Source organism: Bacillus rossius, chromosome 13, assembly GCF_032445375.1.
Source record: "Bacillus rossius redtenbacheri isolate Brsri chromosome 13, Brsri_v3, whole genome shotgun sequence".
NCBI lineage: Eukaryota > Metazoa > Arthropoda > Insecta > Phasmatodea > Bacillidae > Bacillus > Bacillus rossius.
In genome coordinates this window covers 15427498-15440439 of record NC_086340.1, presented here as the reverse complement: position 1 = coordinate 15440439, position 12942 = coordinate 15427498, and the positions used below count along the sequence as shown (strand labels likewise).

Below are 12942 nucleotides of genomic sequence, written 5' to 3'. Positions count from 1 at the left end.
CTGCTGCCCGAGGCCAAGGCGGGTGTCCTCACGCGGGGAGAGCCTTCTGTCCCACGGACGATAGAGACAAAACCCGAAGTGCCCCGAAGTTCATGCTTTTTTTTTTTTTTTCGTATCTTTAATGTAGCTATCCTAACCAAATCAACCGTCCACAATGTTATAAAGTATTTATAATGTAGCTAACTTAACCTAATTGACCATTAGTATCCTTTTATCAACACCGCCATATTTATTTACAATGAACAAAAAAAAACCGAAGATGCACGATCACTTGTTTGGCTCTCTCGTCTGTGAAAAGAAGTCTTCCCGTCCTAACATCCCCTCCCCCTTCCCCCACCGAGGCGACACGGAAACTACCGTCATTCCTGTTGCTTCAACAACCAGATGCCAATTTGCATCCCGCATGAATGTGCCCAGGGTTTTCTCTGTGTCTATGCAGGTTTTACCTGGGCCCAACCTATCTCTAGTTATAGTCTAGATTTAAGAGTGAGGGGAGTTAGTCATGGCGCCAATCGTTGCCATGGCTGGCCAATCCCCTCCTAGCACAAGATGCATGCGACCCTCTCCCTGCATGGCTAATCCCAGCATGACTAGGCGTATAGGCTTCGGCCTGAGACGCAACTAGGTCCCTCCCTAACCCGGACTCCTCCAAAATACACTTAGTTTTAGTTAGGTTAGGAAAAAAAATCAACAACCAGATTAGCACAGGCAGAACTTACTTATATATAGATATAACACTGGATATTCTTGCACTTGAAACAATTTTTTTTAAAATGTGTTTACAACATAAACAAACGTTACTACAACCGCAGCCAAGTAGGTACTCGGATTCCTATTGGTCGCCACGGAACAACGTAAATGAAAGATGTCAGCATAAGCATGGGTCCGTCTCCGTCTGCGTGCCGTTATAGAAACTCTAAATTCTGAGAGATCCGTCTCTATTTATTGTGTCATTGTAGAATGTGGCTCTACAGCGTAGGAATAAAAAAAAAACAGGGACGCCATTTTGTTTCGGAACAATTATTTACATGTAATATATTACACATTTGGCTTAATGTATCATTTAACGGACTGCTTGAAGTTAATTGTGTCCATGGGCTACATAATATTTAGGCTTTGAAGTATTTTTTTTTTTGTATTAAGGTTTTTGAATTGGATTTATTTGGCCTATGAATTGAGGTCCCCGGCCTGTCAGCGGCAACCCCCGCTACAGCAGAACACCCACCCCGCAAGCAGGGGTGTACCTGCCCTGAGGGCGACTAGGCCCAGGCCAAGGGCGGGCAGATGTTAGGAGCGGTCAATCTGCGCGATATCAGCTCGCAACAGAGAGCACTGAGCGACAAAGCCTGTGCGGCATGCGACAAGGTGTGGATATCCAAGCCCACCAGCGAAAACACAAATTCATGCTCTTACCTCAGCTCATTTATTGTTAGTAAAGTAATTAACCCGGTGACAATCTTTTTGCATAATTTAATAATATGCGAAAATAAAACCTCTAAAGTATATATGATTTGGATGCAATGGTTATTAACGTCACATTTCTACACCGCTGAATTAACAGAACTAAAGAGGCAGCTGGTGCTAAATGGCCCAGGGCGGTCAAGAATGCTAGTCCACCTCTGTGTAACCCCAGTGCCAACATGCGAATAGCATGGCCAGTGTTTTTTTTCTGACCGTCCATTATAATTTGTCGACCAAACAATTCAGCGAACACGTAACCAAATTAAAATAAACCTAGTAATGCCCAAAAAGGAAAAAAGAAAAAGGAAAATATCTGGTTGTTTTTAGTGTCTCTAAAATTTGCACAATGGTTGTTTCGAACAACGGTTTGGTTGTGAAAAATGATCTTCTAGCTGATATTCAGATATCTGGTTGTTTTAACATGTTGTTGCCAAGTGATTTTTGCAATTAAAAGAAAAATTATTCAAAGTATTTGCCTTGGTGAAGTTGCTTTGGTGTGTAATTAAATTTTTTTGGCGAAGCTGTAGAAAAATAGGCATTCCATGATGTCTGAACATTCAACGCCTTTTGAGAGTCGTTTCTTTCAGCAACTGCACCAAATTAAATTTAATAACTTTTTTTTTGGCTTAAATATAGCTCTTAGCGAGAATTAAAAATGATCAGATAACCTTCATTGCACTATAGCGTGTGCAGAAATGAATCCCCTCCCTCTCTTTCCCTTGATTAAAAATTAAATTATATGGTCATAATCCACGAGTGCTTCCAACCCTTCACCACCCTTCTAACCTCCATCCCCCTTCGTGTAAACCATGGTTTTTTTTAAACATACATCGTGATGGCAAGGGGGCGAAGGAGGAGGGGGGGGGGGGGGGCGCAAAATTTTCTGGGCCCGGGGTACCTGGGGCCCCAGTCGAGTTTCTAGATTTTTTTTTTAATGCTTGGGTTTACTCAAAGAATGACAAAAATCACAAGTCTATTGCTATTAGAAATGATTGACATATTAAAAATAGCATGATATGTGCGGAGATTATGTTTACAGTAACTCTGTTGTTTACAGTCTCTGATTTTTTTTTTTTTTTTTTTTTTAAATTTGTGGAGTTTTGAAAAGTCGTGCAGTTAGTAATGTCAAGACGGGCCCAGCAAAGTTTTATACTCCTCGGGGCCTTTTCAGTTCCCTCGCAAACGGCCCTGCCTGGCACGACCATACGCGGTCACGCGGTCACGCGCTCCGAGCAGGTCCGAAGGTTTTTTTTTTTCCGCGCAGGACATGCAGGACCGCGCGCTGAAGATCACCCGGGCCACGGAGCAGCTGGCCTCGTCGGGCCACTTCGCCGTGGAGCAGGCCACGGCCAAGTCCTACAGCGTCCTGAGCGCGTGCGCGGGGTACCTGGACGACATAGAGCAGCGGGAGGCCCTGCTGACGAGGGCCATCGCGTTCTTCCGCTCCGCACACACCGTAACCACACACACACACTAATATATTATATATATGCAGAGGCGCAACAACTAATTTCCAAGGGGGGGGGGGGGGGGGGCAATATACCTATTTATAAAGAATCATCGATCCCCCGTATTGAAGCGGGGGGGTCCAAGGGTCCTCCCCCGGGAAAATTTGTATTTCAAGGTGGAAAATGGTGCTATTTAAGCAGTTTTATTATCTAAAAATTGATTACACAGCACTTTTTTTGCCCCCCGTTTGCCCCCACTTCAAGGTTTCAGAAGAGGGGGGGGGGCAAAATACCCTTGGCCCCCCCCCCCCCCCCCCTGTTGTTGCGCCCCTGTATGTATGTATGTATTATGCACACAGTGGCGGATCCAGGATTTTGGTTTGGAAGGGGCTTGACCCAGCTGAGGCTAGGCTTTATCAAGGCAAACACTAAAACAATGGTGGACCCAGATGCTTTTGGAGGGGGCTTGAGCCCCTTAGCCCCCCCCCCTCTGGATCCGCTACTGATTATGTTTGTATGTATTTATTTATTTATTCATCGTCTTTATTGGTGGCGAAGTTAAGGCGGTACGGTACGCCTTTTCTTACACTTAACCACTTTTCTGCAATTACATCAAATAGTGGAATATTAAAAATTAAGCATGATATAAGCAGATTTTTGACTAAATATTAAGAGAACAAATTAAAATTTTAACTTAAATGTTCAAATATTAACTATTAGAAAAGAGTCAACCATAACTAATTTAAAAGAAATTATAAATTAAGCATAGACATACATAAAAAGGGAAAGTGATTATGTAGGTATGTATGAATGATGTATGTATGTATGTATGTATATATGTATATATGTATGTATGTATGTATGTATGTGTGTATATACACACACATATACATTTGCTAAAGATATCCAAAAATATACGTTTACAAAAGACTGTTTTTTCTTTTAATTATTTAGGGGTTTACGGTTTCTATAATTTTAATAATTGCTCATGGTTTATGTTCTTCTGGGTTTATTTTGTTTTGCCGAATATTGTTTATGAACGTACCAGTTATCAAGAAAAAGTTTGTAATACCATAAGAATGATATTGTAAATTTACACAACCGGCACATACAAAATATGTTTTTTTTTCCCCCAGATAATTACGGTGTAAATACATATTTAAACTGATGTTTCATTCAAGATGGGCCTAGCCCCCTTTTTTTTTTAGTTATAATAATATACTGTAAAACAGGGTGAGAAGGAACAGCAGGGTGAATAGAAACTGTCAGCTCAAGAAATCTTTAATTTCTTATTCTTACTGAAATTCACCGTGAATAATATTGGAAAATAACTAACAAAATATAAATAATTAGACTAAAGATTTCATTCATAACAATTTTTTTCGACACACTGTGGATTAAAAAGATTTTACTGTGTAAAAACCTAGATATAGAAATCAATGCATTTTCTCAGATTAACATAGAATTTTTTAGTACATTCTGTGCAAATTGTTGACAGATTAATGTTTTGTATTTAGGCTCCAGTCGTTGATTTGTTCAGCATTTGTCAATTTTGTTGCTGTGATAAAATTCATAGCAGTTTGTAATTACTCAAACACACAATTTGTTGCAATTTAGAATTTTAATTTTAATTTTAGGGACTTTTTACTGGAGCCAGAAACAGAATGGGCCATGTCTTTTTTTTTTTAGTTTCACTCAGGAGGTATTTTCCTGCAAGGTTAAATTATATAATTTTGGAATTTTTTAATTTTGGTCTACTCTATGCCAAAATGTTTCATGTTAATACTCAAGCACTAGGAAATAGCCAAACGTATATAGTCATTGAGAAATGTGTGAGGGAGCTGAGAGTTATTTCTTCTGGACGTCACTTAAGTACCTTCTAACCCAAATTTCCATGAATCCCTTTTATAAATTATGAAATATGCATGAATGCATTAATCAATTTGATTTTACTGTACATAAAATTATACATTGGGAATCCACACACTACAAGATAGGCCATCGTCTCTGTCATGTAGCTTCGCAGACGGGGCTGTTTATCTTCTAAATATTCAGATTTTTTTGGATACAATTGACAAATTTCACTTAACATTAAAAATTAAGGGTGTCTATAGAACAACGTCTCTTAAACATTGTGATTATGTCCTTTGCCTGTTTTTTTGTAACAGGGCCCATGTTTTGTATGTCTCAAGTTCAGTGTTTTAAGGATGGAAAAAATAAACTAAAAAAAAAACTTACATTTTACAATTACATTTACCAGTCTTTTTTTTTTTTCCAGAGGCAAACTACTGTCTTCACTGATTATCAAACAGCATGCAAAAGAATCAGAGCTTTACATTATTTTTTTATTGAAATAATTTATTTTTTAATACAATAAATACATTTAAAACGGCAAGAATGATCATCTTGAAAAAAATAAAAGAATTTTATTTGAGTACCTTTACGTATTACTAACTTAAATCCTGTGTTGCGTTACTTATCATTAGAGACCGGAAAAATTCGCGGGTTCAACGACCTCCAGGATAAGACTCCAATATCCTCTACACACACTCGGGCAAATGCCAACTGTTCATTGGCTACCTGACTCACGAGTCGTCTCGACCGGGGTGCGGCCTTGTGATTCGACACTTCTATAGAGTGAGGGGTCCTCTAATTGGCCCTTTGTCCTCCAGATATAAAAGTGAACCAATAGGCAGAAGCAGCGGCGCTGAGGTATAATTATTCGAATTTTTAGCATGGCACGAAATGAACCCGCAACATTTTTCAGGTCTCTACTTATTATTCTGGCCATGTGATCTACATGTGGCCAGTGGCGTAGCCAGGATTTGTGTATGGGGGGTTGTTAAGAAGCATGCCCCCCCCCCCCCCCCCGGGAAAAAAATTTGGATTTTAAGGTGTAAAATAGTGCTATTTTAGCAGTTTTCGGTACTACTTAAATTTAAATATCGTAATGGTGAAAATTTTTATTAATTTTCAATATGAAATTCGAGTTGATTGATAAGAAATAAATTAATTATTTGGTGCTAACGGGGGGAGGGAGGTGGTGTTTGAACCCCTAAAACCACTACTCTCCCCCCGGATACACCACTGCATGTGGCCGTGTGACAGTGATTCCACATTCACGTGCCCCCAGGCGCTGACGAAACTCGACCAGCTGGAGGTGCAGCTGAGGACCGCCGAGCCGGCCTCGTCGTCGTCACCCCGGAGGGCCGCCCTGCATGCCCAGGTGGGGACGGCGCTGGAGGACGTCACGGCATGCGCCCTGCGCGAGGGCCACGCCCTGCTGGACGTCGTCGGCCGCAGCGTCCCGGGCTCCGAGGTGAGCGTCCGTCCGTCTTCGCCCGCTTCCGCTGCACCCTGCCTTTCCCCTGCGCTCTGTGGGTTGTTTACTTGCCCGCAGCGTCCCCAGCTCCGAGGTGCGCGTCCGTCCGTCCGCCCGCTCGCTTCCGCCGTGACGGCAGAACTGTACCCCCCTCGGGAAGGGTGCCTTTCAGACTTATGGCGGCTGTGGTGTAGCTGGGTAGGAAACTGGGAAGGCACCCTTTTACGATTTCTTTCAAATGTTTCGGTTTTAATGCAAATACTATGCACTGGAAAGGTATCCCCTCGGAAAGGGTACCTTTCAGGATTTTCTGTACAATGACACTGCAGAAAATAAACTGGGGAGGTACCTTTTCCAGTTTCTTAAAATGCATATTATTTTCTGCTTTAAAATCGTGAAAGTTATCCCCTCTAACCTAACCTAACCTAACCTAACCTTTCCGATGCGGATACCTTTCCAGTCCATATTTGCATTAAAACTAAAACATTTTAAGAAATCGGAAAGGGTACCTTCCCAGTTTATTTTCTGCTGTGTCATTGTACAGAAAATCCTGAAAGGTACCCTTTCCGAGGGAATACAATTAAGCCCCCCCCCCCCTCCCCACTTCTGCTACACCCTGCCTCTCCCCCGCGTTCTCTGGGTTGTTTACTTGCCCGCAGTGGGATCGGGACTCGCGAAAGGGCTGCGTTTTAGGACACGTTTCATCACCGGAATTTTTTATTTTTTTTTTAAATAAAATAGACCCAAAATTTTTATCCATTTTGAACTTTAAGTAAACAAGAATTTCAGCAAATAAATAAAAAAAAAATCATGTGTGCATGGCCATCTCACACATTACAATAGAAATCTCACAGTTAGAGGTATAAGAAAGTGTGGCAAGTATGTGAGTGAACAAGCAGCATCCAAGCGTGCAAGAATGCGAGTATGCGAGAATGCTAGTCTGAAAAGCATACGTATGCAAGTTTGCTGTAAAGCAAAAATGTCATTGAGCACCCCAGTTCTGATCATTGCAATTTTCGTATTTCGTTACGCTCTGATGACATTATTGACTTGTCTTACTCTACTGTCTGTAGAGACTTCAGTAAAAATTTTAAGATTGCTGCCTCTGCCTCCCTGGTGTCTTTCTTAAGTAGGGACAACATTATTTGGTGACTCGCTATACAATCGAAATAATGTTGCAAAGTATATCAGTACAACATATTACACCAAATTGCAAGTTAATTCACCATTTATCACCGAAATGTAACGTAAAATCATGAAATCATCCAGCAATTTGTCAAAACTTTATTAAAATTACAAAAAAAAAAAATATTTTATCGTGATAAATTTGTTGAATGTAATTTATGTAACATGAATTTATACCAGAATATATTACCTGAATGGATTGGAAAAAATATGAATATTATATTGTTTGTTAAACCATCTCTTACATTAGTAACGTGTTCTTACATTAATGAGAGCACATGTTTCAAACACATAAAAAAAATTTTGATTAGTTTTGTTTATCTGATTAGTTATGTTCTAACCATGAATATTACAAATGATTTTACTGTATATGTGCATCAATTGTGTCGATCAAGATGAGACTATTTTGGTGAAATGAGTATCAAGAAAAATGTTTTATTTTCATATTCATTGAATAATACACTTGTTTTTAATGAATAAAGACAACATATGAATATAAAACAATAGCACCAAAATATCTAGTTTAAAAAAATTAATCATCCTAAAAATCAAATCATAATATCTTGTCCCTACAAGAAAAATGTTTATAATCCTACTGGGTGAAATTACTTCCTACCTACAAATTATATTTGCAATATGTTCCCATGGTCTTAGTAAAATGTTGAATCACATACAGAATATACCTCTGTCAGCAATGATTTAACCTAAGATTGGATCTCGACAAAATTGTATTTTAATGTTTACAAAAGCATTCTAACCTTTTAACAGTGGGTTGTTGTAATAAAATTGAAACCCCTAAATATGACCAATTTTCAGATAATATAAATTAAGACTACTGTAAAAATGAGCAGAAAAAATGCCACAATTGATCAGAAATTATTTATCTTACAAAAAAAATATATATTATTGTTTAATTATGGCAGTGAAACAATTTTAACTGGTAGGTGTATTCTGGTTAATGGATCATAAAGTTTGAGTTAATTATATAACAAAACCTACTTTCTAGACTATGAAAGCTTATTATTATTTATTTTATTTTATTTGTCTTATTTTACAGTTAAATGAAACAAAAAATATTCACTTGATTTGGTGGAATATAAAGGAAAATTAATTTAAACCTTAAAACAATGTTGAGTCTGCGCGAATTCTAGTTTTTTTAAGCGAAGTTAATATCAAAACCAATTTTTTTTTTATATTCGTGAAGTTATATCAAATTGCAAATAATTTTCTCAGTGAAGATGTATTACACTTATCTTATAAAATACAGGATTTATAAAAAAAAATTGTTAAAAGATGGTAATGTTTGAACTGATGAAGTAATTAACCAATCGGGATTATGCATACAAATAATTCAATAAAAATTATGAATTAACTACGAGTAATATTAATATTGAACATTCATAAAATGAAACGGTGTGCCACCCGTTGAATTTTTTTAAGTAACAAACTTTATTCGAGCTAAACCTATACAACAAAAAAAAAAAAACTACAGATTTTCATGAGCGAATCTTAGGGATTCCGATGTTTTGAAGCTGTGCAACAAACGCAATGCGAAGCTTCACGTCAGATGCTAAGCTTTGCATCACAACCGAAGCTTCAAATGAATGAACAGAAAATTTCCTGCGAAATAAAATTTTTTTTTTTAAAAAAAGAGCTTTTATTGTCGAAGCTTTGTATATAGGCTGTTATCCAGGTGTAACTGAGATGCCAATCCAGACAGACAGGTGTTCCAACCACCTCCTCCTCCTCCTCCTCCTCCTCGATAGCAGGGGCGTAGGAACCGGGGGGGGACAGGGGGGACGTGTCCCCCTGAACTTTTTGGGTGGAGGGGACTGTCCCCCCCAACTTTCTAGACCGTGATATTTTTATTTTATAATATAATTCTGCCCAACTTTATTTGTAATTTCTTCACTCATCAAATTTTATCTTAAGGAAACAATAATAATTTTAACATCGATGTATCCAATGGTTAGATACAAAAACTGCTTACAAAGTGCTATTTTGCACTTTTAAAATCAAAATTTTCCGGTGGAGGACCCCCGGACCCCCCCATCTTAGTAAGAGGGTAATGGGTTTACATGACATCCAAATCATTATTTGTCCCCCCCAACTTTATGAACACAGCTACGCCAATGCGTCGATAGCCTCGGGTCCAGCGTGCAGCGACGTGTGTTGCCGTGTCCGGCAGGGCGTGAAGAGGACCGTGGAGGAGATCGAGGACCGCAAGATCGCGCTGGGCCAGATGTGCACTGCCAACCGGGAGGAGAACCTGCGCGTGTCGCAGGCCTTCACCGCGTTCCTGGAGAAGCAGAACGAGGTGCGTGCACGTTCTTTAGGCCCATCCAGAGTGGGGGGCCCGAGCCCCGAGGCTGAGATCCTAAATATGTATCTTAACATTAATTTCTGACAGGAATATGAACGTCTTTATTCTTGGGTTGGGTGTCGCTTTGGCTGAGGATCCAACACCTCTTAACTTGTAAAACTATGAAAGCAACACAGTTGAAGTAAATACATACATTTTAGTAGAGCAGACGTTGCTCGTGGTCGTTACGTATGACTCGCCCGGCGATAACATAATGATCGTTGGTGGGGGAGTGTCGAATTTATGTCAGTGAGAGCTGTGACTCCGGAGGTAAGACACTGATTTGCGTGATTTAAACATTAATTTGCTTGTGAAAGAGTGGTGCTAATTGAGTGGAAAGTTACTAAATTTGGTTTTAGAGCCAACAGGTTATGTTGGAGAAAAGAAAGAAAACAAGCAATCAGCAGAAGCAATTAAAAATGCAGAGAAGTGTCGAAGGTATCAAATGAGGTAGCGGAGAGAAATGAGCCAGTGGGGCAAAACAAGCCTCTGAACAAGGTGCAAAATTTGTGCTTGACTGAACCTCATCCGTGTACTTTGCGAGAAACAACGGGGAATGCAGAAAATTATCTGGTAATGGACGTGGATACGCTCTCTGATTATTCTGATTTTGATATGGAATCAGTTGAACCAGTCGTTGTAAACTATGGGCTGAGTTTTTCGCTGTTTGGTTTCACAGTTTTTCTGGCGTGGTCGCCCGACTGTCAAGTAAGAAGTTCATCAAATTCACTTAAAAAAATAAAGCAACATCAATTTTGTTAAATTATTCTATTTATTTCATACACAAAATTCTCATTCAGCGCAATGGAAATTTAAAACAAACTCTTGGTGGCTGTAGTCCAAAATACAGCCTACCCAGAATTCTTTTTATGCTTGTGTTTGCCTTGATTGTAGGACAAAAATTACACAGGACAGTGAATTTTACCCAGACGAAAAATTTCCGGGTCTCTAATCATGAATCTCATGTCTTCTGTGTGTTGTAAACTGTTACACTCCATACCTCTGACTAGCTCTCAGTTGGTCTACTCAAAGAAATATTTCATCTGAAGTTGGTAGTCTGGTGTAAAGTTCTGTCTGTTATTGTTAAATGACTCAAAAAAATTAATGGAGATTCTCAAATAAAATTAATGAAATTAATTTGTCATTTTATTCTTCTCACGACTAAAAAAAAACAAACTCATATGTCGTTTTCAAGATAGTTCCGGATGAAAACAGTCACACACTCACTGCCAACGTGCCTTTAAGAAATAATTTCCCTAGCGACATAAGCGTGCGCAGGACTTCAGTAGTGGTGGTGCCAGATTACACAACAGCCCTATCATTCAGGGACACCCAGCCTAAAGCGGGGGGGGGGTCGGGGGGGGGGGGGTCCGGGGGTCCTCCCCCGGAAAAAATTGGATTTGAAAGCGCAAAATGGTGCTATTTAAGGTGTTTCCGAACAAAAACATTAAATACACAGATGTAAAAATTTTAAAATTTTTTATGAGACATTATGGCTTTGAACGTTATAATCACCAGGAAAACTACTAAAATATTTACAGTTTTAAGCTTTGTTAAGCCATAAAGTAAATTGCACAAATTGTTTGCACGGAATTCATGCTGGTGGCTTTGAAAAACCGTACTTACATGTTTTCTGAAGACGCCAAATAAATGCTAGAAAAAACATTCTCAAATGTTAAGTTTTAAATCAACAAATCAAGGGAGTTTTTGTAACATACCTCAAATATGTAAAATATGTAAAATAATAAAAATACACAAATGAGAGTGGGCAAAAGTTTTAACTTTTGGAATACAACAAAAATGTTTTGTCGGCGACTGCATATAAGTCATCGAGTAAGCCTATCCTTTTATCTAACTAAACTCTCTCTCTTTTTTTTAAATAAACCCTGGCGGACGGCGGCTATTATTCCGTGCGCCTGCCGAGTGGAGTGAACAGTGGACAGACACCGAGCGCGCATTCTATGTAATTCGAGGAGAACTATGAGAAGTATTTACATTTCAGAAGTTTCCTAGCCGCGGCCCGCGTGTACAACACAAGTAATTGCACCTGGCTTGTTTCCGTGTGTATAGTTGGTTCGATTGATAATTGATATACTGATAGTGTTATGAGCACATATCTGTAACTCGACACGATTGGAAAACATATATTTTTTGGAAATAATGCGGTTTTTTGTAAGTATGTATTATTTCTGCTTGTAAAAAACAAAATAACGTTAACCCTAATGGTGGTGCCAAGGCACCTGTGGCACCTACCGTGCGCACGCCTATGCCTAGCGACCTCGTCATCTACGTGAGAACTATGTCCCGGTGTACTAATGGAACACTTGGGCCTATGCTGCACGTCCTTTCAACAGTACGTGAACAACTTTTTCATAATAAAGTAAATACACCATCAGAAATAGTAAAAACGTTAATTAAATGTGGATTTTGTCCATTAAACATATTGAAACACACAAGCGCTCCTCGAAAGGACAAACAGCTGTTATTTACATAATGACTGAAAACCTAAGCAAGTATTATTTTTTCTGATTATAAAAAACATAATAAATCTTTAGTAAACTCATTCACATAGCGGGAAAGTCAGTAACCTGGGTTGTTACAACCGTCTTGGATTGATCCACTTAGTATCGAGACGAGTTGTTTCGTGTGATTGCAAGGATGCTCGGGAAACGTGACTTGACACCTTCTCGCGGTTGCAGCTGTATTCCTGGCTGGTGAGCATCGCTGAAGCCTTCCTGCAAGGGCACCAGGACATGGGCAGCAATCTGCCGATGGCCCAGGACTTCTTGGATCTCCACCAGCAGCTTCTCAGCGACCTGCAGGTGAGCTCTAGCCTTGCGCTTCTGGCTTCCTTAGGTGTGGCTGGTAGTTTCCAAATGCCTCAGCGCTGGAAACCTCATACTCTGTTTAAACATTTATTTGCCCTTTGTCATCATGCTCAAGATTTTTTTATCATTATAACAGAGGCGCAACAACAGGGGGGGGGGGGGGGGGGAAGGGTATTTTGCCCCCTCCCCTTTGAAACCTTGAAGTGGGAGCAAACGGCGGCAAATAAAGTGCTGTGTAATCAATTTTTAGATAATAAAACTGCTTAAATAGCACCATTTTCCACCTTAAAATACAAATTTTCCCGAGGGAGGACCCCCAATAGGGGGGATCGATGA

The 12942-nt window shown here is 39.5% G+C and overlaps 1 protein-coding gene across 3 annotated transcripts in view; it reads left to right on the top strand.

The window, feature by feature from the left end:
- The window catches only part of LOC134538266 (titin), a 381555-nt gene that overhangs the window by 254210 nt on the left and 114403 nt on the right, over nucleotides 1–12942 (top strand). For all 3 annotated transcript variants that reach the window (XM_063379427.1, XM_063379428.1, XM_063379429.1), the window contains 5 exons: nucleotides 1–18; nucleotides 2726–2917; nucleotides 6043–6228; nucleotides 9605–9733; nucleotides 12478–12600. The exon at nucleotides 1–18 is cut by the window's left edge and continues 239 nt beyond it. In XM_063379427.1, coding sequence (XP_063235497.1) covers nucleotides 1–18; nucleotides 2726–2917; nucleotides 6043–6228; nucleotides 9605–9733; nucleotides 12478–12600 — 648 coding nt within the window. The remainder of the gene's footprint in view (nucleotides 19–2725; nucleotides 2918–6042; nucleotides 6229–9604; nucleotides 9734–12477; nucleotides 12601–12942) is intronic.